Source organism: Vitis vinifera, chromosome 3 (assembly GCF_030704535.1).
Source record: "Vitis vinifera cultivar Pinot Noir 40024 chromosome 3, ASM3070453v1".
In the NCBI taxonomy this organism is placed as follows: domain Eukaryota; kingdom Viridiplantae; phylum Streptophyta; class Magnoliopsida; order Vitales; family Vitaceae; genus Vitis; species Vitis vinifera.
The window spans coordinates 6,805,307-6,830,671 of record NC_081807.1 but is presented as its reverse complement, the minus strand read 5'-3'; the positions used below and the strand labels follow the sequence as shown (position 1 = coordinate 6,830,671).

Here is a 25,365-nt window from a genome sequence, read left to right as displayed (position 1 = left end):
ATTATTCTAAATATTATTATTTAAAAATTCACATTAATTAAAAACCAATCAACTCATAGTAACACAAAATTATTTTTACTAGTGTGATTTTTTGCTTTCATTTTGTCAATGTTCTTGTAGATGTCTCCATGGATGGGACACATTTTATCAAAATTCCATGTGGGACAAACAAGTAAGAAACATACCATTTCTAAAAAAGGTATTCCATTAAAAAGTTCAAAAAAAGAAATTATCTTGTAAAAATTATTTCACTTTTTTAAAACAACTTTTCATCAAACTCTTTATACTCATTTTACATTTTTTTTTATAGAATAATATATAGAATATTTTGATAAATTTGAGATTATATTTATTATTTTATATTAATAAAAATCACTTTTCAAAATGGGAAATATTTTGTCCTTTTAATACCAATCATGACTAGTGCGTAATCCTGATGTTCGAGGAATAAATTATTAACCATGAGCTCAAAAGCAAACACAAGGTCTGTACCACTCTCTTAGTATTCCTTATTCCAAAGTTGGTTTCAAAGTTAAAACATATATTCAAATTGATTTTCTTGTACTTTTGTTATTTTGAAACGTTGAAATAAAGAATGAGAATTCAATTCAATTCTCATTTAATAATTAGTTTGGAACATTTTTTAACCGAAGATAAAAATAAAAAATTTCATTATTGTAAAAATTAAAGAGAAAAGTGGGGTTGGACTCGTTGATTTAAAAAAATATAAAATAATGAACTTCAACTATTATAAATGAGTTTTATCTTTATCTAGTTAAAAATATTCTAAAATATATATATATATATATTTTTACAAGTGAGATAATTATTTCTTAAAATGATAGTTTACTTGTCAGGTTATTAACATTAATTGACAATTTTTTTTCATGGTAAAAATTTATTTGAGCTCAATAAAAGAGAAAAATTATAAAATTATAAAATACAATTAAAAATAAAACAACTTTAAAGGTAAAAATATAAAAATAAAATATTAACTTTTACTTTGCAAAATCATACTAGTTAAAATTTAGATTCGAGAAAGAATTGAAAATATAATGAGAGTCAATATTTTATTTTTAAAATTTTTTAATTTTATTTAATTTTTAAGTATTTTAATTTTAATTATATTCTTAAATTTTAAATTTTTTTATTTTATTGATTTGTATCTCATATTATATAATAAAAAATTTATAATATATTGATTTGTAAAATATTTTTATCAAATTAAAATAATAAATTATTTTTTTGATGATTTTATTTAATATCAAAAAGTAAAATGGTATTTTAAAAAATAATTATTTGACTTATGAAAAAACGCATATAAGATAAAATTAATTTATAAAAATTGAAATTCCCCTTTTTATATTTTTTTAAAATTAGGGAATAAAAACCTACTTCTATCCAAATTTTAAATGCCACTTCTATTAAAATTTTGATTCTTCTATATTATGACTCAACTCTAAACTCATTCTATTTCCCACGTAAGACACACGTAAATACACTAACATTAACATTTGTAAAGTGTTTTGTCATGTTTCGATTTTTTAGCATTACTTTTTTTTTTTCCTTGGCCTTGAATTTTTCATCCTTTTGGGAGTACCTGAATGGGAATTTTGGACTTCAATTACAAGCTATGTGACAGTCATGGAGCACATTGAACATACAAACATCAGCCCGCATCTCACCATTCCTTTGCAAAATCCATATATTCTCAATGTACTCAACCGAGATCATCAACAAATCACACTGACAATGGCATTTTCTTTAGTCCATTTAATGGAGGGTACCCCCGATAAAGGACAAACAAGAATAAGGTTCAAAACCACAGTACTTTTCACCCCTCATCTTACCCAAATGGAAAAGGAGCTGAAATTCACTTTTCCTTTAGAATGTGTATTTTTCATTTGTATCAGGTAATCTGCGCGAAAACTGTACCGTGAGAATCGATTCTGTAGCGCCGCTGTTATGCAGCAAAAATGTGTCATTTTTAGAGCATAAAAAGGGGTCAGGAGACTCAGGACTCCACACCCTTGGCAACAAACCCAGCTCTGGGCTTACACCTTCGCTGCTCATCAGGCCATGGCTAGAAGTGGTGTAGCCAAAACACGGATGTTATTTCTTAGGTAACTCCACTTTGGGTCACTGGTTTGCGTTTTTATGCTAATGGGATGGTCTAGATTTCTTGTACATATGAAGCATCTTTTCACACAAAAATTTTAAGGCAATGCCAGTTCATGCAGGGAAGCAACGCTGGTGTGGCGGGGCTTGAGTAAGGTAGCTGGGGCTGAGGGGGCGCCGGGGAAAGCTAGAGGACGGACGGATGATGCTGATAATAAGGGTGACGGCTCATCGTCCAGCTGGGTGCCGCACCCTCGGACTGGGATATATTTCCCCAAAGGGCATGACCATGTGATAGACGATGTCCCGGATGGTGCAGCCTGCTTTGGCCAGACTTACTGGTTGAGGACTGTGGATGGAGTGGACAAACCGGACCCTGATGTTTGAACCCAATATTGAAGTCCTAGGAAGGGCCTTGTATGCATAGTTATTAATTATGATCATGAGCTTCATGTCATAGCTTATGAATCTAGTTATATACTATAACAGGTGAAGTTAAATAAGGTTGAAAATGAAACTTTATTTCAATTTTTGAGGGTCTATGTTGGTTCATCCCTGTTTTTACTAGTCTTTGTTTCAAAGTTGGCAATATCCACGTAGAAGAGAGCAAAATTTAGTCATTACATAACTTGTAAAGAAAATATGAAAGGCTATTTTATTTTTTTTTTAACTTAAAAAACAAATTTTTATTTTTTATTTTATTTTACTAAAGTTAGATTTTTGAAAATTTGTTTTCTTCAACTAGTTTTTCAAACATATTTGAGTTATTTTTCATGTATTTTTTGTAGAGTATGTTGAGAAATAGTTAAAAATATGAAAAATACTTTGTAAATTTTTTTATATTATACATAAATAAATAGTACTTTTATGACAAATAAACCAAAAAATCTATCTTTTGTATTTGAGCTCTCAAATAGAGTTTTACTTTTTATAGTTTATTTTTAAAAAAACTATTCTTTAAAACAATTTTTTTTAAAACCATTCATGAAGTTTATCAAACAAGTTCAAAGTTTGTTCAATTGTCACATCCTTATCCTTATACTTATGATTTTTCTTTTTCTTTTTTATGATTAATTATTTTTTTTAAAATATTAAAAAAAATAGTAGTTATTAATCTATTTAAAAAAAATACAACGTTTTATATCAACATCAAAATCGACTTTTGAAAAAAACAATACAAATCAATAAATTGTGTTTATATTAAAATTATATTTTGAAAATCAATTTTACTTTATAACTATTTACGTCAAAATTGTCTTATGAAAAAATGATTTCAATTTAAATTTATTAAACCAAAATTTGGTTAATCTAGATTTTGATGATAAAAAATATAAGGATTTGAGCTAATGTTTTATATTGAGTTTATACAATAAAATTTCCAAAGTGACAATTACAAAGACAAATCAAGTAAAAAAAATAAAAATGAAAATGAAAACATCAAAGAGAAATATTTTCAAGACATAAAGTTCTTTATGATCTTTTTGTAAAGTTATTGACACACTAGAATCGTGCACTTTATTTTTATTCATTCACTTAAATGAATCAAAGGGTTGAATTGTTTTAGAATATTTTATAATCGGATGATTTTATGTTTTTAATTAAAACTGTATGTCAAATTCTTTCTAAACTTATTCAAAAGGTTTTAAAGAAAGGTGCATCACTTATTAGAGGTTACAAACCTCAAAATTGGGTTATTTGAGCATGTCACAGTGCAATCAATAAAAGGGTTAGGGAATTGGTTAAGGGGTATTTTTATACTCTATTTTTTCTAGTAGTTGTGTTTAACTGGTTCAACTTTAACCTTGTCCAATCAACGTCCAGTTGAGGATTGATCGAGCATTGGTCGAAGCTTGATCGAACCTTGAAAAGCTCAACAATCACCTATAGAGCAGGTATTGTATCAACGGTTTGATCAATCAACCCCTTAACTTGCTTGATAGATAGTTTAGGCTTCCTAACCCTATTTAAAGGTTCCAAACTTCATTGTTTTTAAGAGCAAGAATTCTAAATCTTCTATGAATTATTTAAGCCTTAGAAAAGTGTTTTGAGTGCAATTTGTTTTCAAACTTACATATCCATCAGTGTACCATTCCATGTTAGTTTATTTTGTATCCATTTGTGCTTAAGTTTCTATTAGGATTTTGTGTGATCAAGTTCTATATTTTTCTTGTAACCTTTAAGATGTGAACTCAAATTATGGGGTATTTGTAAGAGGGAAAAATTTAAATATAAAATATCATTTAGTATTTGTTAAGTATGAGATATCATTTGAAGAGTTCAAGAATGAATTATCTCTTGAAGAATTTGTAAGTGTCAATTGAAGTCACTTAATCCAATTATAATGCTTGAAAGCATAAGTTGGAAGCTTCAAATTAGTGAAACTCTCACTTAATTAAAAACTTGAGGAAAATAAGCATAAGTCGGGTTATGCTGAATCACTATAAAATATTGTGTTTATATTCTCATTATCCTATTCACTCCCCATCTAAGGTATTTTTACCTTATGTTGATCTAACTAAAATTCTAACAAAGAAACTATGGATCATTAAATGGAAAATATCTCTATTGGGTCAAGTTTGAAAAAAACTTATACCAATATTATATAGCTTCCTAATAAAATTTTATTTATTTATTTATTTTCATTATTATTAATAAAGTTTTAATGTAGAATTTTTACACAAACATTGGGAAAAATTTTAGAACCATCTTTTATGAAAAAGAAAGATTGTATTTTATTTATTTTGTTTAGTGTATACAAGTCAAGCCTTATTCATTTTTTCATTCTTTTCCAACATTTAAATTAAATATTATAAGGCCTTTCATGGGGACCCACCGTTATGATTTCATGAGATTCAATCAATGATCCTTTTGTTCTCCATAAAGTGTGATGTTTCTCCTACATTGGAGATTATCTACAATATCATATTCATAACTCTACACTTCTTCCTAACTTCCAACACTATCGCATTCATCATTTCTATTTTTTTTAGAATTAAATTATTTTTTCCATGGACATACGTATAAAGAAAATATTCTTCAATTTTAATTAGGGCTGCATCTGAAAACTGCTATCTTTCATTGACACCTGTATATAGGGAGACGATAGCTGTTTCAAGACATCATATAATCATATGACCCACATAAAAAGGCCAATTATTTCTTACAATACTACAATTTCTTAATTATAATTCTTGATTTATTACTACTACAACCAACAAATTTGAGATATTTGGTAAAATTGTACATATTTAATTTTTGTCATATATCATGTGCTCACACACTATTCTTTTCATATATATATATTTGAATTAATCGGTTAAAAATGATGAAAAAAATCCTCATATTTATGAATTTAACATTTCTTATGTTTTTGGTTGAAGAGTAATTCATTTTTTATATAAATGTCTTCGATTATTTAAAGTATTTACAAGTATGTTTTAAAAGAAATTGTTATTTTTATCAAAAAAAAAAAATGAGGGCAATTTTATTAAAATAAAGTAAAAAAAGAATAAATGGTTAGATTTTTAAAATTGGATTTCCAATGATCGTCTTAATCAAATAACTCTGGATATTTCAATGATTTTATAAGAAAAGATAAATAAAACGTTTATGTATGTCTACGGATGCGGCTACACCCATGATAAGGTGGTAACCATGGTCTGGAGCTACGTAGAGACAATACTTGTTTAAGCTCTTCGAAAAATTAATTCTGCTGATTGAATATGACCTAATTTATTTGTTATGCGGATTCCTTTGTCATTAAGCTATATGTTTTAATTAATAATTATTTAATTTTTATTATTTAAAATTATTTCAATAAAATCTTCATTTAAATTTGTTCCTTTTGTTTCTTACATAAAAGAGTTTCTACCCACAATCCAAATTCTAGGAAATCAAAAGATTATTACATCCTTCATCACATCATTTAAGATAAAGAGCTTTGTTTTCTTACAATGGGAAAGTACAAGAATTTTTTTTGCTTTTCCACATTTTCTTTCCTTTTTGGATGCTTATATAATGAAAATTTTTAGATCTTTTAATCATATCATTAAGCAGTAAACAATGAAATGAGAATCAATGAATGAATATTAACTTGGTATAGGAAACAATAGAAAGAAAATCAATGGAGGAATGATAACCAAGCAAGATACAATGAGATGTAGTCTTATGATCTTATCTAGTAATTTGTTCTAGAACAATGACAAATAATAGAAGGCAAGTGTTATGGTGGCATAATTTAATTTTGAATTACTATTATTTATAATTTTATTATTTTTGGAAAAGAATGTGAATCGATAAATTAGGAAGAAGTTAAGGGTACTAAATCGGTACGTATGTATCCAACTCTTAATCATAATCGATAAATGCATATAGTGAAATCTAAATTGTTGAACGATGGTACAAAACATAAAAGATGACAAATAACTTAGATCTAAATACAAAAAAATGAAACTAAGGTACAAAATTACTTGATCATAAAACAATGAGACGCAAAATACATCTTCATGTGATTGCTCTTATTTTTTATAGGCACTAATTCAATAGGCAAAGAACCATAAATTAATTGGAAAAAAAAATTCTACCATCAAGAATGAAAGTAGGGATGAAAATCGAGACATATTCAAAATAAGTTATTTCATCCCATTTATATAAATTAATTCTCATTCCCATTCCAATAAAAAATTTAAATGAGCCTTTTTATACTTAACTCGCTCCGTTCTACCCTTATTTAATCTATTTATTTATTATTTTTTAAGTTTTTAAAAATTTAATTACATTAAAATTAAATAATAAAAAATTACATTTAATTATATACATAATTTGACGAGCGAGGCAAAGCAATACCCAAACTTGCTTGGAATCAACGGGAAATTAAAAAAAATAAAATAATAATTTCCTTAAGGCAGAGGATGGGTAGGTAAAAAATCCCCGGTCCAAACGTCATGAAAGCATTAAATTATGTTGAATTTCCTAGGCCTTTCCATGCAACCTATAGTCGATGTGGGCGTGGTCAACAAGCCCATACTACGATAACGACTCGTATTGAGGTGGCAAAATCCTGCACATTTCCCTACATTTTCCTATCTAAGAATTCGTATACTTGTTGCATACCTAAACCCATACCTACCCGAATCCAAAAACCGGGTCGGGTCAATTAAAATCTAACTTAAATAAAGTGTAATTATGATTAAGTTACTAAATAATAAAAACAAAATAAAAGGAGGTGTTATTGATTAACCTGACTGTGTAACGAGCGGAGGTCAAATCGATAAGAAAACGAGTCGGTGTGGAAGGGCAGATCAGGCCAAGTCGACCCGGGCACGTAGCAGTTCGCTCCCATTTTCGGGAGAAATGGATGGAAAATGGAGGAAAAGGGGAGGATAAAAGGACTGGTCCATATCATCAACTCGCTAACCTCTCTTCTCTTCAAACCCTTCGTTTCCCTCTCTCCCTCCTCTGCTTTTCTTGGAAGCTACCGCTGATCTTCCCTCGTAATTCTCCTCGTCTTCCGAATTCTATATATATAAACCCACTCTCCGTTTCTCTTCTCCCAAAATATTACCGATCAAATAGGAATTCGGTTCAGGAGTGGGGGCCCATAATTGCATGACGAGCGCATCGGAGCTTTTCTCCAGAAGGTCTCGTCTGGGCCGAGCCGCGCCACCCGCTGATTTCGAGGGGCTTGAATTGCCTGATGACCGGAGCTTTCATTACATCTCCAATCGTCGCCGTCACCACCATCGCCATGATCCCGATGGCTGCGACCCTCTCCGGCGGGCTCAGCATTTCAGGCACATCTCCCATCGCGTGTACCGTCCGGTAAGTTTGGGGTTTATTTTTGGATTGTGTTTGTATTGTTGCGTTTTCCTTTTTCTTTTGAAATTCCTAGGTCTTCTTTTATTTCTCTTCATGAATTAGGCTTAGATAATAAAATTTTTACTCCATGTTCGGATTTCTGGAGGAATAAAGCAAGATAAAATCCTGAATCTTGTGATTAACGTTTCCCAAAAATTAAGCATTGACCCCTTTTCAGTTTGGCCTTTTCTTTGCTATCTCAATAATCAGCTGCCAACCCTAATTTTTGTTTATTTTGATTATATACATCAAAGTGCTTGGAAATCATTCATTTGTGTTTGGTATAGCAATAACTTCATCAGTGTTTGATATGAAGTGTGTCAACCAGACGATCGATCCAGTAGGCTTATTTAGATTTTATGTCCGCCACTTTGGCTTATATGCTTAACTTAAAGGGCACCATAATAATTGCATTAAATTAATTCTTATGAAGACGAATACAGTGGTTGTTGCTAGTTTCACCCAATTGTTCTGGTGGGTCCAGTTTTGATTGGGATAGGCGCGTCGAATTGAATGGGTGTGAACTTTGTTGGGAACCACAAAGATGAGAGCAGAAATGTAAAGAAATGGCTGTAGACAGAAAAAGGGAAAGAAAAGGAAAGAAACAAATGGAAAATGGAGCAAGTGGGCGGAGAAAAAGTGAAAAACTGCGAAACAGATATGCAAGATATGATAGACATCTGGAAAGTTGACATATGCTTACTACCCTTTTTCTTTTTTCTTGGTTCATCTTATGAAACTCTAATGACAAAACCCAATCTTTTACTTTATTATTTGTTTTCTTAACTTGATGTAAATACTATTTTTCCTGTGAAATTATTGTTATTTAAACCCTTAGTAAATGGATTAGTTTTTGATGAGTCAATTCATGCTACTATTATACTTTTATGCTCATCTTTCTGATGGATTTGGCATGCTCAGGATCGTGAACCGGTTCGGCTGGACCAAGCTACCCGTCAGCCCAGTTCTAGCGGCATCAACAGTGTCAGTGCCGATATTTTAAGTGGTATAAGCCACAGGCAGAGATTCACTGGGAGTGACAGGCTTCCTGGAGCTGTGTTGCTTGCAAGGGAAAGACTTCTTGCAAGGTTGAGAGGTGTCCCACTTTCTGGAAACAGGTTGGTTCTCACCTCTGAATGCAAGTTTGGTATTAGTTAACTTTTTCACAAAACTAATATTATCATGTATACTCCCTGATGGTTTCTAGATTAAAATGCCTTCATTTAGCCTAGAAAGTGGTGCAGTGGTGGAGAGAAATAGGATGTGTAATTGTTAGTTTGCTAAGGATTTATTATATGTCAATACTGTTGGGTGGTTGTGTCTTAGTTTCTCTTTAGATGAAATGCAAGCTTTCAGGACACATGCAGCAAATTCTGATCTGCCTTCTTAAGATGTTTGCTGTGATAATTGTTATACAAGCCTGACCTATCAAAAAAAATATTGTTGTACAAACCTGAAATCTTAATTTGATTTTGGACTCACAGTAAGAACCCTGATTGATCTCATATGTCATCTGGAGATATCATTGGATGACGTTAAAATTGGTTGGACCTCAGTGCACTTATTAGAGTGATAATTTAACCCCTTAAATCCCCTATCTTTTGCAGATTGGAAGCTGGAAAAGACCATGAACCAGAGTGATGAAATACTGGAATATTTTGAGAAATGAGAAAGCCTTTTAATTAAATATGCTTATTGATAAATATGAAGTATCACTTTTATTTAAGCTAATGAAAATACAAGTCCTATCATGCAATGTGTTTTATGCTTAAATTCATTCTTTAAATTATTAACGTTGGGTTTCCCAGTCAAGATTGTGCTGGCTATTATTTGAATTCCTAATAAGTCCTTGTTGAACAATTTCTGAATGTTAGTTGCTGTGAACTACTACAGCACCGCCTACTACTGTTGTTGTTTCTTTAATTTATGGTTTGTGAATGGTAAACTCTTTTTTTTCAAAAGAAATAAAGGGGGTTTTGGCTAGACATGAGCCTATTGCTCTGGTGACATTTCTTGGCTACTTTCAAACATTTTCCATAATAGGAATTGTTTCTCTAAATAGATGATTGGACCATGAGGCACATTAGTTTCTTTCTAAGACATCCTTTTCACCATGCCCATCTCTGAATGCAAATGTATGCTACCACTTGTGTTGAATGTTAGGTAATGACCCAATTCGTTTGTCTTTTTGTTTAGGCGAATCAGCAGACCTTCATTAGACTTCCACCTTGATGATTTCACATTTGGTGATGACTTCAGGCTCATAGACGTAGGGGACTGGAGCACTGGGTGGTTGACAGGAGGCACTCCCTCTTCTGATTTGAACTCTGAAACAATGCTGCCACCTTTAATGCGAGAACCAAGCAAAAAGAAGCCACCTGGACTCACTCAGGAAGCCCTGGACTCCTTGCACCGAGCGGTGTTCAGCAGAGCAGAAGGTGCAGAAGAAGGGATGCCAAGAGCGTCAAGGGACTGTTCTATATGCCTGGATGGTTACAGGGAAGGAGACAAACTGACATGCTTACCTTGTGGGCATAAGTTCCATTCTGCCTGCCTGGATCCCTGGGTTCGTACTTGTGGGGACTGTCCATACTGTCGCAGTGTTATAGATATAAGCTCGTAAATAGCCGCAGAACCATAAACAGGACGGGAAGTCCTCACCTGAGTTTTGTGAATCAGGGGTTTTTCTTAGATTGTGGTTTAAGTTTTGGGAGTTGACCAAAGTAGGGAAATGCATTGTAATTTTACCATGTACTGTTGTTGTTTTGTCGTGAGCGACTTTTAACTTCAAACACCTGTTCATGTTGTTTACTTCCCTAGTCGTGTAGCACAAACATGGCACATGTGGCTACTTTTTTAGAACAACTGTACGCTTCTTCAAACCGATTAAAGATTATCAATTTTTTGTGTTTCTGAGATGGCCTTTTTCACAAGCGGATATGAACATTTCGCATTGTTTGTGATGCTCACTCATAGTATTTTGATAATGCTTCAATGGTATAAATTCATTACCCATGGTATCAAATTGGACAGGCTCTCTACTGTGGGCACGACCATAGTCTTTTCATAATTTTGTCTTCCACCCTAACAAAAAGGGGTCATGGTTTGGACAACTTTTGACCCTAAATGGGGATGCCTTTATTTAAGCATTTCATAGCTTGTAGTGGTGTCTATTGAATAAAATATCTGAGGGTATACAAATGATATCAAAATTGACGGTGTCTTATAAATAGGAGAATAAATATCAAAATTGGTGGTGTCTTACAAGTACAAGAATGAACCTAACCTAATGAAAGTGATAGGAGATATGAAAATGAACCAAACCTAATGAAAGTGATAGGAGAAATGAAAATGGTTATTTGATTAAAAATATAGTTAAAAATTTATTTTTTGTTGTAAAAATAATAATTTCTTTTTAATCTTGAAGGGTAGTTCAGGTGATCCGATCTTAGGTTTACTCCTTAATGGTCATCAATTTAAGTCTCATCAAGGCTATTAGAGGCTTATTCGGTCCTTAACTTCAGACCATATGAGATTAGTCGAGGTGTGCATAAACTAGTCTAAACATCGACCGTTATAAAAAAAAAAAATTCTTTTCAAATATACTAATAAATAATTTAAATAATAAAGAATATTTATATAAAAAAATGAATTGATTTTCAAGTAAAACCATAAAAGAGATTATATTTTACCTCTTTTAAATAATTAATTCAAATAAAAAAAGGAACTAAATATATAAGCAAGGTTCATTACCATTCGATAGAAAAAGAAACAAAATCATACAAAGATATGAACGGATCGTAATCATTAATCACTCTTTATTCCACAATTACGTATCATCAAAAAGAAAGAGAGAGAGTAAAATTGGTGACCCAAAAAAGGGTCTTAAAGTTTGTGCTTTAGCCTTTAACCCCACATCCTTTCCTTCTCTCTTAAGCATTCTTCCCTTTTAATGTAAAGCAACATCCATTTGCCTAAAAGTAATGCTAAAAATCAAAGCTAAACATGCCCAAAACCGCGTTAATCCCTTCCCAAATTCATCACCAATATATATATATATATATATATATATATATATAGTAATTTGATTAAAAGGATAAGTGAAAATCCAATTTTTAAATTTAAATTTAAATTTTTTTTTGTATTATTTTAACAAAAATAATTTCATTATTTTTTTAATAAAAATAACTTTTTGAAAATTGATATGTAAATACCTGAAATAATAAAAAATATTTAAGTAAAAAATGAATTATTTTATTAAAAAATACATAAAATAAGTTAAATTCACAATTAAGAGATCATTTCACCTCTTTTAATCAAATATGTAATTTTAATTAATTAACAAACTAATTTTTTTACTTTTTATTTTTATTTTTATTTTTTTTAACTACAATTAAAAAAGTCAAGACAACCCACTTACAAACAAGGGATTTCGCTGTAATACCACGCCTTCATTGAATTCAGGTCAAATATTTTGCTTTTTTGGTTTTATTTGGTTTTTTATTTTATTTTATTTTATTTCAGTTAATTTTTTTTGTTAGTTGTTTAAAATTTAAATCCCACGCGGAGGGAGGACTCGCTGGTCTTTTTCTCAAACGCGTCATCTCCTTCCCGCAGACTCCTCTTTTTCTATCTTCTTCAACCCATTTACACCCAGGAATTCAACAAAATACAGAACAGTTTTTTATTTTCTCTGTGAGATAGAAAAGGTTTTCTAGAGAGAGGGAGAGGGAGAGCAAGAAGATGATGTTGCGTTCGTGCTTATGCAGACCTCTGGAGAGGTGTTTTGGGAGAAGGGGAGGCGATGGACTCATGTGGAACATGGACCTCAAGCCTCACGCCTCTGGGGACTTCTCCATCGCAGTCGTTCAAGCCAATTCTTCTCTTGAGGATCAGGGTCAAGTGTTCACGTCGCCCTCCGCCACCTACGTCGGTGTCTACGACGGCCATGGCGGCCCTGAAGCTTCTCGATTTGTTAATAAACATCTCTTCCCTTATCTCAACAGTACGCCTATTTAAACCCTAATCTTTCGGTGTACTGTTTGGTTATGTTATGTGTGTAATGTTTGTTTTTCGATGCAGAATTTGCCTTGGAGCAGGGAGGGTTGTCGGCGGATGTGATAAAGAAGGCGTTTAATGCGACGGAGGAGGAGTTTCTACATGTGGTAAAGAGGTCGTTGCCGGCTCGGCCGCAGATTGCATCGGTGGGGTCCTGTTGTTTAGTTGGTGCGATTTCGAATGGTGTACTGTATGTAGCGAATCTAGGGGACTCGAGGGCGGTTCTTGGGCGGAGAGCTTCGGAGGGGAGGAAGAATCCGGTGGTGGCAGAGCGTTTGTCGACGGATCATAATGTTAGTGTTGAGGAAGTAAGGAGGGAGGTTGAGGCGCTTCACCCGGATGATTCGCATGTTGTGGTTTATACGCGTGGTGTTTGGAGAATTAAGGGCATTATACAGGTAAAATGGGCTTATTCTTATTGACTCGTTTCGTTTGTTTAGAATCAAGCTTCCACTGATTAAAATTTGTTTACTTTAGGTAAGGTCTGGAATCCATTACCAGTCAATTTGAAATTTCTATTGATTTCATAGGTATTTGGGGATTGTTTGATATCCAGTGTTTGGTTTTGTGATAATGGCTGAGCCTCTAGACCCCTCATGGTGATTTCGATGTAAATAGTTGCAACTATTATTTCCTGCACCCTCCGCTGGTTTATCAGGTTATAAGTTTGTTTCATTTCGTAGTTTATTGTGTTGGGAATTTGAGTCTGGGGGTTTTTGTTTGCAGTTCTCTGCTTTCTATAGCAAGTGTTTGTTTCGTATTCTCATGGTATTCCTGTCGGATGTCATGGGCCATTTCTTCAATGTGAAATTTTATGTTTGCATATGTAGGAAGTTGATTGTGGGGTTATAGATTGGGAAACAATCAGAGGCAGAGAGAGATTACAGCATGTGTGTGGTTGATCTCATATTCTAAAGATTGCATTAGACTATGCTAAGTGGTGTTTGCAAATCTGTTTATGCATCTTCCATGAAAATTTGTACTCTTTTCTACTTAAGACAGCGTGTCATGCTGGCCAAGTAGTTTACAACTCTGCCTGTTGTTCCGACAAGGAAATCTAGGCATTTTGTTAGATACAAATAAAGGTTGTGCAGGCGTTAAACTACTAAGACTGTAATTGTGGTTAGGTTTTGTAGATAATGTCGGTGTTGGTATTGAAAAGTGGCAATCCCATTCTGGTTTTCTCATGTACTATTTTGGTTCCTGGCTCACATATCCTTGCCATTGTTGCATCTCTTTCACCCTGAAAAAATTCATTACTGAACTCTGGTATCATGTATCTTCACTTCATTTTTGTGCCATAGTTTAGAAATCTTTTTTGCAGCAAAAATTATGCCTGTGCTGCAAACATGATTAGAGCATTGGTTCATGATGTGTAAAGCAGTAACCTACAAGAAAAGGAAAAATCTTCCATCTTTGCATGATGAGTAGCATACCATGAAACCAGCATTTTAGAAACTGGGAGCGAGTTCAGCATTTCAGCTAGTCACTGAAACTACTAAAGCAAAGAAGCTAAATAGAATTAACAGTAACAGTAGGATGGAAAATATCAGGGAAAATGCATGATATGAACTACTATTTATTAATTTATCCATGTTCTTGATCACTATTGACAAGCATAAATCCCTTTATGGTTATTTTTTGTTTATATTATCTGTTTAGTTTTGCTTTCTTTTAGCTTTATAAAAGATGTCTATTTTGCATCCTACACAGTAGTCAAATCTATTCTGAAAGGGGCTATATATTCCCCTTTATCCATTAATACTCTTGCAGGAATCACATGCTTTGCCTCTTAGTCCAATCACCTCATGCAGCTTAAATCAAAAGTAGTATATCTGTATGCATGTGATGTACATGAAGCCTCCTAAAATTTAATACTATACTAATGTGACTCCAGCGACAAATATTTATTCCTCTTCCTTGGCATCTTGGCAATCCAGAAGACCCGATTCCCCTGTCAACTGCAAGGAATCAATTTTGAGTTCCTCCTCTATGACATTAATATAGCATGTGATGTTTGATTTTTTTCCCCTTTATAGGAATCCAAGTGAATAGGTTCCTCATGAATGCTGTTACTTTACTTCCAATGTTCAACAGCTTATCCATATGGACATGTGACTGAAGATGCTAATCTAAACACCTTTTTCCTTTTTCAGGTTTCAAGGTCTATTGGTGATGTTTATTTGAAGAAACCCGAGTTTAACAGGGACCCGATTTTCCAGCAATTTGGAAATCCTGTCCCTTTGAAACGTCCTGTAATGACAGCAGAACCCTCAATCCTAATTAGAAAGCTTCTGCCACAAGACTCATTCCTAATATTTGCGTCAGACGGTCTATGGGAACAACTGAGTGATGAAGCAGCAGTAGAGATTGTCTTCAAAAACCCAAGAGCTGTGAGTGCCCCATCTGTTGACCTTTTTTTCTTATATTATTTATTTATTTATTTATGGTAGTCTTGGCTCAACCCCACAATTTCAATTTGTCTATCCCAGTTTGTCCACTAATTTAGTTCCTGCTATTGCCATTGATGCCAATTCTTACCTTCCATTTGATTGGATGCTAGGAAAATGGAATGTTTGGGTTTCACTTTTGACTGCATCCTAAGGTGCCAACAATACAATTCATGAACAAAATACCATTGATCTTTTGAAATTTATTTAACATAATCAATTATTACAATTGCAATCAGAGCAGAATGAATCACCCCTAGAATGCTCTTTGGTAGTGTTTTGCAGAATCCATGACATGATTTCATTTTGATCCTGATACACGCAGGGAATAGCTAAGAGATTGGTGAGAGCTGCACTTCATGAGGCTGCAAAGAAGAGGGAGATGAGTTACCAGGACATTAAGAGAATAGAAAAAGGAATAAGGCGCCATTTCCATGATGACATCACTGTGATCGTGATCTATCTGGATCACCACAAGGGCTCCACTAACAGACGACCTAAGCACAGTACTGTTAACGGCACCACCAACGCACCTACTGACATCTTCTCGCTTAAAGCCCATGAAGGGGATGAGGATCTGCTGCATACCTTTTCATGAGCAAACAAACCCAAGTAGGGGGCAAGCACACTGACTCTGTTGTGGTAAATGTTATTAATTATACAATAATCAAAGACACTGCGAAGAGGTGAATTGGTGCCGGAGCAGCCAGACAGTTGGGAGCCACGAGAAGAAATTTTGTAGATAAATGAGTCACTGATGGATGCTGATAGGTGGAGGCTAATCCGTACACTTTGCCATAGATTTTTTTTTTTCAAAATTATAGTTGTAATCTTCTTTCCTCTTATTCTCTCTTGGTTATTGTATGTGATTGTTACCTTTGTCAATTGAATACATAACAGATTCTCTTCATACATAGTGCATTGATGGTGTCATGTTTTGACGGAGTCATCCTTGGTTGCAGTTGGACCCCTGGATTTTGACCCGATCATAATGGGGTACAGTTTTTGGATTTTCATAGGGCAGTGAGAAGACTTGAGCAATGACTTCCACCATGACATAATATTATTAATTTTTATCTTTTGGCCAAACATATCCACGAAACAAAAACGGACGATTATGTTATGGGTCGGTTGGGTCCAAAAATTAAGGTTTGATTCATATAACTCACATAATTGATAGAAATGATATAAGATATCAAAAATGAAAATAACTTACATTTAGTTATGATGACATAAACAAAGGAGTTAAAAGGGGCGACATATAATGTGATTGAAGGAGAAAAGATAAATTTGAAAAAGGATTAGTTATTTGGAAATTTCCTTAAGTTTAGAGAATTGATGTTTCTCCTATTGTTAATGGGGTGACATACATGATTAAGACATAGACAAGGTGACAATTGTGTGAGAATTTCAAAAAATTTGATTTTGATATTTGAATGGACAAACACAAAATTAAGGGGAAAGCTAAAAAAGATCTTAACGGGGTGACATACATGATTAAGACATAGACAAGGTGACAATTGTGTGAGAATTTCAAAAAATTTGATTTTGATATTTGAATGGACAAACACAAAATTAAGGGGAAAGCTAAAAAAGATCTTAACATGAAATTGGTTGGAACGAGGAAAGAATTGAGAGGAAAGGAAGATGTAATTTTATAAGGCAAAATGAAAGATAAGTAAGAATGCTTTAAGCATACACTAAAGTTGTTACAATAATAAATCCTAAATCTTAAGTGAAGATCAGTGGTAATGGGTGAACTTCAAATTTTGTTTTTAATCAAAATAAATATTTTGTAAAATTTAATAAAAATATTATTTTCTTAAAAAAAATATTCAATAAAATTTGCTTTCTTGACACAAAATTTTATTTAATAATTTTACAAAATAATTGTTTTATCAAATAAGTAACAAGTTCCATATTGTTTATACAAATATATATTTTTTTTGACGAACAATGCACATACATGCTCGGCCTCACCTTTCAAATTATCAATTTTGTCACTTTTAATTTTTCTTAAGTCAAGTCAATCGTTTGCATAGACCAAGGTAGATTAGAAATGATACAATGAGATTTTGAAAAAAAAAATCAAAATACAATACTTTCAAAAAATATTTTCTAAAATATTTTCAACTATTGTCAAATCTATAACACTACTTGATGAAGCAACCATAAGTATAGTATTAAAGTTGCTCTTTTCAAGAAAATCAAAAGAAAAATGGGATTTATATTCTATAGTATCATAGTTTGCAGGTCTCATGGTGAATGAGAGGCCTAATAGCCCCCAATTGCTTTCAAGGGTCTTTTACTCATCTTCTTGGATGAAGTACGATTCAAATACACCTATAGACTTGTCATTACTTAGTCCTAAGTTCAAACACAAAACCTAACTACTTATCCATGCCCTTAACTATAGAGTTTTCAACTCGATCATAACTCATACAAGTCTCAATGAAAATGAAGTAGTTTTGAACAAACAAAATATTGCCAACCTAACTCATACAAGGCAGAGGAGTACAGAAAAACACAAATGAAGCACAAGAATTCAGCACCGGTGAAACAAAGAAATCAACAATCAAGACTCACCTGCCATGAAAACTGACTCAATGGCCTTCATAACTTGACGAAACTAGCATTCTTGTAATATCCCACATCAAAAAGGAAAAAAAAGTTTCATGAGAGCTGCGAGAAGTGGTTGGGAGCAAACCATTACAAATGGCATCATAGTTAATCCTATGGGACACGACATGTCAGGAGAACCCTTTGAGTTTAGAACAGACAATATTTATGCGAAACTACTTTAAGCACTTCTACATGTTTAGAGGAAAATCTAATCATTCCAGCAGTCATGGGCCTTTCCATCCTTCAAGACTGTCATTATGGAGTTCAGGAGAAGAATTAGTTCTTGTATACTTCCTCCAAAGCTTTAGCTGACTCACTGTTCTGCGCATGGGCATACTTCCTGATAGAAACAAATCAGTAAGCCAAGAATTGAAAATGATGGTATGAGAAAAAAAAAAAACTAATGCATTTGAGGAGATTGGTTTGATAGCATACATCTCTCACGCAGGGAACACAAAGTTCAAACAAGAGATTATGTAGTATGCAAAGCATCAAAACAAATTTCATGGAACATGTCTACTGTATCAACTGTATGAAAAAATCAACCAGTATGGTTTTGTCTATTTATTTTAATCTTATATTTTGAACCTCAGGCAATTGAATCCATGTTGCAAAGTCAATAGTGAAAGAAGATGGAATATTTCACCCTTACCGAAACATTCGGTGGTTGATTTCTTTTTTTTTTTGTCACCAACATGTGCATCTGGGTAGAAACAATTGATTTAGGACAATCTTCGATCTTAAATTTCGGATAGGAATCCAACTTTTGCAGCACCTCCTGTGGCAATCCTCTAAAGTTGGGACAGGCTTCAATGACTATGCATGACAGAGTGTTGAAAGGAGAAGCAGCTGCCTGAAGAATCCACTTGGGCAAAGTCGTCAACCTTGGTAACTTCACAATCACCAAGAGCTTGAGACTCTTCAAGCCTGGAACGTTGTCATCATCACCATCCAGCAAATCAAGTGTCCCACAATCATCGATTCTCAGAATCTTTAAAGCAGATAGGTGTCTGACGCCACATGGCAGAGAAACCAAACTTGGACATCTGTGAATGAACAATGTTCCAAGGGCAGTGAAGGTTTCCCTCCCTAAAAACAGAGATTTCAAATTGACACATCCTACAACCCCCAAATATCTGAGAGACTTGAAGGAATTCAACGCAGGCAAAGCCTCCTCTTTCGTGGTTATTTCCAAATGCCTCAGGTTGATCATAAGCTCCATATCTTTTGGCAAATTTGAAAGTTCTGAACATCCTCCAAGCATCAATGCACGCAAATTCTTCAACCGGGAAATGGAATCAGGGAGTTTCATGATCCTATCATTCCTCTTTAAACTGAGAAATCTCAGATTTTTTAGACTAGTAATGGACTCTGGCAGTGCCTCAAATCTTGAATCACTCAAATCGAGAACCTGCATTGATTTGAACCTCTCAATGCAAGTATTGACAATTGATTCATTGTTGAGCCCCACTCCATCAACTGGGAACAAAATGGTTTGAACATCAGTCAGCTTCCCTAAAAAATTTAGAACTTTCTGTTCATGCCCTGACCAATCTTCATCAGAAAACGACACATGTCGGATCTTTCTGGAGATATTTTTTGCAGCAAAAGTCAGCATAATGTTCTCTTGCTGTGCCAGGGACGCTGCAAGATCATGTACAAGATCGTGCATTCTAATTCTGAAACAAGCCCCATGCTCTCTTTTTTCAAAATCTTGAAAGAAGGATCTCTCATATAATTCCTTGATGTACTCCTCGCCAATATCTTCCATCTCTTTACCACCTTGATTTGATATTGGTTTTATCAAGTCATGCATAATCCACAGCTGAACCAGATCATCACTACGAATTTCAGAATTTTTTGGGAAGATTGAACAAAAAGTGAAGCAGGGTTTTAAGTGAGATGGCAACTTTTCATAACTCAACTTCAGCGCTGGTAAATGCTCTGAGCTCCATATTCCATTATCTCTCATAGATGTCCAATCCTCTGTCTCCTTTGCAGAATACATTAAGTTTCCCGACATTCTCACTTGTATAGGAATTCCTCCACATTTTTCCACAACTTGGTACCCAAATTCCATTAGATTTGAAGACTCTCCTTCTACCCTTTCCACACATGCGTGTTTCAGAAACAAAGACCAGCTCTCCTCAGGAGGAAGAGGGCTCAACACATACGTCTGAATAGTACCCATTATCGGTCCGACCCCTATCTTACGAGTAGTCACGACGATTTTACTCCCATGACCACCACCCATTAGCAAGGCTCTCAGCTTAAGCCATTTTTCGCGATCTCTATTCCATACGTCATCCAGGATGAGCAAGAACCTTTTCCCATCTAGGATACGTCTTAGAAGAGTTTGCAATTGATCTAAGGTTAAATTGCCACACTTTTCACCAGTTGCAGAATAAATCATTTCCTTAATTATCTTCGTGATATTAAAGCTTTCTGAGGCATAAACCCACATTCTTTTTTGAAAATGTGTAGCTATCTGTACATCATCATACACCCATCTCACCAGAGTTGTCTTGCCTATACCTCCAACTCCAACAATGGGAAGGACAGAAACATTCTCACCATCTCCTGAATGCATCAAGAGCTGGATAATATTTTTCTTCTCCTGGTCTCTCCCAATAATATCTGTAGCACCAATAGAGAATTGCGCCATCCCCCTCTTCCTGGGCTTCACATACATGTCTACATGTCTGGGTCTCACATGCATATCTACAACTCTTTTAGCATACACAGTGGAATTAAAATTTGGCTTTTGAGATGCAATCTTCTCTAGCTTCATCCTGACCTCTTTGATGTGGGAAATCGTGGATGCAAGTAAATTTGATCTTGAGAACAAACTGCGTACCTCTCTTTTAATGCTCCCAGGCCTCGTCCTTTGTGCCGCTTTTCTCCCTAAAACTTCGAGCTGCAATTCATCCAGCAAACTTGGCATAGAGTCCATAGCCTGCGTGATGTCGTACAGCCAAATTCCGAGCTCAGAGCCTTCCGTTTTCTGTGTGGGTTGCCCCTCAGCTACTAAGACCAGGTCTTGGATGGTGGACAAGGTGGCTCGAAGCAGTTTTAGCTCGCTTCCGACGTCCAATCTCTTTTCGAGGCCAATTCCTTGGGCTAAGAGGGAGTCTAACTTCTCCAAAACCAGGTCTGGTACCACATGTTCAAGTGATTCAGCCATAATGCTGCAATACCAGAGGTCAACCAGAGAGAGGATGTTGTTGCATATCGACCGCCACTATCGTTTCATTCATGTCCGAGCTACAGTTACCGGAGCCAGTCAATTTTCGCAGATTTATTAAATTGATAAATTTCAATATGAATAAAGATTCAACCATGTTAGGTTAGGTTCACACGCCTATCGAATTGACTAAGACAAAATAGATGTCATCTAATTGATCATTTGAATGGTGGCACCAAAAATGCTAAGGTGCAAAAGTTATACTTATCAAACTCCACGTCTGAGCAGATGAATGGATGTGGTGAAATCTATAATAATAGTAGATGGTATAAAGAAATGGTACCATGATATAAAAGTACAAGCAAAGATGTGATTTTACGTACCTTAATTTGATGGTGTCTTTTGATACAATACTAAAAAAAGTACTATCCCGCAACTTAATCAAACCCTTGTCATTACAGGATTTTGACTCGATATGTATATCATGCTTCTTAACTCCAACTCACTATTTTGATAATCTTATCAAATTGATTGAATCATACAATTGGACTAGTCGAACCATTGATTGGACCATTATTAGTTCAACTCCTATTTTTTGGGCTCTACTATTGTAATATCATATATCTTTAATAATGTTTAAAAATAAAAAGATAAAATATCTTTAATGTTAATTATTTATATATTTTTTAGCTTTTTATAATTATTTTTTACATGGACATTACTATTGGACCATAATTGAACTATGGATTCAACTAATAACCAAGGATGGCAATTTATGTTGATGAGTTGTGTTTGTATCGTGTCAAAGCTTAGATATTCTCCTATATAGGTTAACCCAATCCGACATAAATAATAATCATGTTAAAAATATAAATCCAAGTACTACCTCATTATTAAACTGTTAAAAATATAAATCCAAGTACTACCTAATTATTAAACTAACAATACGTTGTGTAACTCATTTAACTCATTTAATACTTAAGTCCACCTATTTAATAATTAGTCAAAATTAGGTCTCATAAATGTCTATATGATTAATATTTCAACCAAATATGTTTATAATTGAATTGGCCTATTTATTTAAAAATAAATTTTAAATGAATCAAATATGTTAAATAATTTAAAGATATGATTAGATTAATTAGTGAGATTATTAAATAGGTCAATTCGAGTCAAATTCGTGTTATAGAGGTGGACCCAAAAATTACCTATTTATTAAAATAAGTTATGCAGATCGATATAAATTTAATCTAAACCCACTTATACTTAACCCAAACTTACGAAAAATATGTTTGATTTGAGTCATATTCATGAATCGTATCAACTTTTGTCACCCCTATTAATTAATAACCATAACTTGAGAGCTTTTTCAACTCATTAACCACTCCTATTTCGAAAACATTGAATAGGATGATCTTTTAAGTTCTTCATACAATTCCCACGTCATTTAAATTTATTGGATGATCGACATTTATGAATTTTTTTTAAAACATTTAGTTTAACAACTTGGATTTTTAAAGGGTAACGTTTCAAGCAATTAGTTGAATAATTTTTTTTTAAAGGTAATTTTTCACATTAAATAATACTTTTTTGTGTGGTTATAAATTATAATTATAGGGTATTTTCTAAAAGTAAGAGATTATTTGTGTTGTTATTTAATCTTAATTTGTTATTTTGTTAATGGAAAACTTATCCATTCAGGTGTTACAATGAGCTCTCCCAAAGTGCATAAGTGAAGGACATAGTGGAGGACGGTGGGAATAATAATATGCTAGAATCTAATGCATCAAAACTTATGCCTTTGGGCAATGAATCATTATCACGATTCTTTTTTGAGTCAAAATATTTAAAATTAATTATATAATAACTTTAGTGAAAAAAAAAAGTTAAAAAAAAAAAAAAAAATCACTACGACTTTTATAGTATCATGAATATCATCATTATCAAGGACCGGTCTATGAAAATTGTCAAAACTATATTAATACATTTTATCCTCGGTCAATTGGAAAATTTTAAAAATTCTTATAACATATTTTTGAGTCCTAACATCTTCTAATGTGCATTTCTTGTTCATCTTATGTCATATTTCTTTAGCATGCTTAATAGATCAATACACATCAAATAATTCAGTTGACTAAATACTCAAAATTGTGAGGCAAACTTGCTTATTATCATTTTCCCAAGTGAGTAAACTTTCATGATCACCTTCTAATTTGGACTTGGTTAGAATATGTCTTGGGTTCATCACATCTATGGCTGAAAAACCTTTCTTACCATCTTTTGAAAAAATATGGATCATTCAAAGGATCAATTTTGACGCATTAAGCTTGGTGTGAATTAGGGATGCCTCCGGACATAAGCTACTTTACGATGGCTAGAAGTGTAGAGAGAGAGAGAGAGAGGTCAAGCACAAGTTAATTAGAAATTTATGAAAACGAAAGCTAGATGACTTATCACTTTTGGCTAAGGTGTGATAAACACTATCCTTAAAGCAGTTTTGCCTTTGTTTAAGACTTTATATTAGTGCAATAGGGCAACAATGAATGTTCTACCTCCAATTCAATTGCCAGTAATGCTTGTAGAGGTGCACTCCTTGGCATAACAGAGATAATAACTCTAAATGCTTTGCTTTTCCTAAGATTTGAGAAAAAAGTGGTAGAGAGGGCAAAACCACTCCAAGGTAGGACCTAAAGAAATCTCTTAAGATCTCGTAGAAGAAGGAACAAAAAAAAAACTATGAGATGGGATGATTGAAAGGCCTTGATGTTAGCTCTATTTATGCCAATCAAGAAGAAAATCACTTATTTGATTGACTTTGTTAAGAAATTGTTAATTAATCAACATTAGAATTAAGGCTCAAATGAATAAGTTAGTATGGTATGCTTTCACTCCACTAAGGTTTTACATAAGCACTCTCATGTTACATATAAAGAAAGCTTAGGTTCAAAGATTTACATGTAGAGAAAGTTCAAGGTTTCGAACTTGACCTTTTAGCATCATGATCTTAACTACATTCTTGTATGTTATAAATAAAATTCAATCAAATTTAACGTTTAAACACTCTTTCTTTGGTCCACTACTTTCATACCTCATGCATCATCATTTCAAAGTTTCAAGCCCTCCAAAAGGAAAAACCTTACTAGTAGCAGTAACAGAAAGAAGAAAAAGAAAAAGAAGAAAAGGGAAAAACGAAAACAAAGTTTACTAGTTCCTATTTACTTTTCTTTCATTTTTAAGAAAAATTTTTAAATTGTAGTTTCAAGAATCTTGATAACATTAATTATTAGAATTTATGGCTAAATTTATTATTGAAAATTTTATTCATATTTATGTATATTTGGTGAGATTTATTATGAAAAACTATTGCTAAAATTTATTATTAAAATTTAGCGTTGACATTTATTATGAAAATGTATTATTAAAATTTATTGATAGCATTAATTATTAAAATTTATTATTAAAATGTGTTGGGTTGCCAAGGACTCCATTTCTTAAACATTCTATACTCCTGAAGGTGACTAGACACCACATTATGTACCTATTTTATTTAATAAGGTAGTTAAGTTGGTGAAAGATTGTCGTCATTGTGCAGCTACTTCATTTAAGATTGTCCTCATTGTTGACCTACCTTATTAAATACATCAATGTTATAAGCAAGGTTGTAAAGTTGGAGGAAGATTCTCAACAAATATGCATTCATAAATGCTTACATCAGAAATTGAAGATAAACTAGGCTATAATAAGTAAACATCTTATTTGATTTATTTGTTTATTTATTATTAGGTAAGAAGTTGGTTTATCCAAAACTTTCAAATCCAACTACCATATAAAAATATATTTTTTCAATACTTATAAAAAAAGCATCACTAATCAAATGATGTCACATACATATTTTCAAATATACTCTTACTACTTATGTCTTCAAATGTCTAGATCTCATTATACATTTAGAACGATGTGGATTTCATGTTTTATAGTACCACTATGGTACCATAACATTTCTCAGGACTTTTTAACTTTTCTTGAACTTTTGAAGAAGGGATTTGTGGCAAGTATATGCACCTCTATTTACCAAAA

General features: G+C 33.1%; 4 protein-coding genes across 6 annotated transcripts; 3 read left to right on the top strand and 1 right to left on the bottom strand.

The window, feature by feature from the left end:
- Nucleotides 1-1,996: 1,996 nt before the first annotated feature.
- LOC100242957 (uncharacterized) lies at nt 1,997-2,658 on the top strand. Of its 2 annotated transcripts, none has more exons than XM_002262776.4 (2): nt 1,997-2,123; nt 2,241-2,658. In XM_002262776.4, exons 1-2 carry the CDS (start codon nt 2,080-2,082, stop codon nt 2,503-2,505), a joined length of 309 nt encoding a protein of 102 aa, XP_002262812.1. In that variant the 5' UTR covers nt 1,997-2,079; the 3' UTR covers nt 2,506-2,658. The 2 variants fall into 2 exon arrangements, with proteins under 2 accessions (XP_002262812.1, XP_010647939.1); XM_010649637.3 differs by having other exon boundaries at nt 2,016-2,123; nt 2,232-2,658.
- A 4,691-nt stretch (nt 2,659-7,349) lies between these two features.
- On the top strand, nt 7,350-10,887 carry LOC100249808 (probable E3 ubiquitin-protein ligase RHY1A). 2 transcript variants are annotated; one of them, XM_002262721.4, is made up of 3 exons: nt 7,350-7,938; nt 8,896-9,092; nt 10,171-10,887. In XM_002262721.4, exons 1-3 carry the CDS (start codon nt 7,726-7,728, stop codon nt 10,595-10,597), a joined length of 837 nt encoding a protein of 278 aa, XP_002262757.1. In that variant the 5' UTR covers nt 7,350-7,725; the 3' UTR covers nt 10,598-10,887. The 2 variants fall into 2 exon arrangements, with proteins under 2 accessions (XP_002262757.1, XP_010647940.1); XM_010649638.3 differs by having other exon boundaries at nt 7,361-7,938; nt 10,234-10,887.
- A 1,653-nt stretch (nt 10,888-12,540) lies between these two features.
- LOC100254953 (probable protein phosphatase 2C 63) lies at nt 12,541-16,392 on the top strand. Its single transcript, XM_002262613.4, has 4 exons — nt 12,541-12,979; nt 13,057-13,430; nt 15,189-15,425; nt 15,808-16,392. Exons 1-4 carry the CDS (start codon nt 12,718-12,720, stop codon nt 16,078-16,080), a joined length of 1,146 nt encoding a protein of 381 aa, XP_002262649.1. The 5' UTR covers nt 12,541-12,717; the 3' UTR covers nt 16,081-16,392.
- Nucleotides 16,393-18,102: 1,710 nt separating this feature from the next.
- LOC104878831 (putative disease resistance protein RGA3) lies at nt 18,103-21,429 on the bottom strand. The gene is made up of 2 exons (XM_019219104.1): nt 18,757-21,429; nt 18,103-18,444 (listed from the first exon to the last, which is right to left on the bottom strand). Exons 1-2 carry the CDS (start codon nt 21,286-21,288, stop codon nt 18,418-18,420), a joined length of 2,559 nt encoding a protein of 852 aa, XP_019074649.1. The 5' UTR covers nt 21,289-21,429; the 3' UTR covers nt 18,103-18,417.
- Between the last annotated feature and the right edge of the window lie 3,936 nt (nt 21,430-25,365).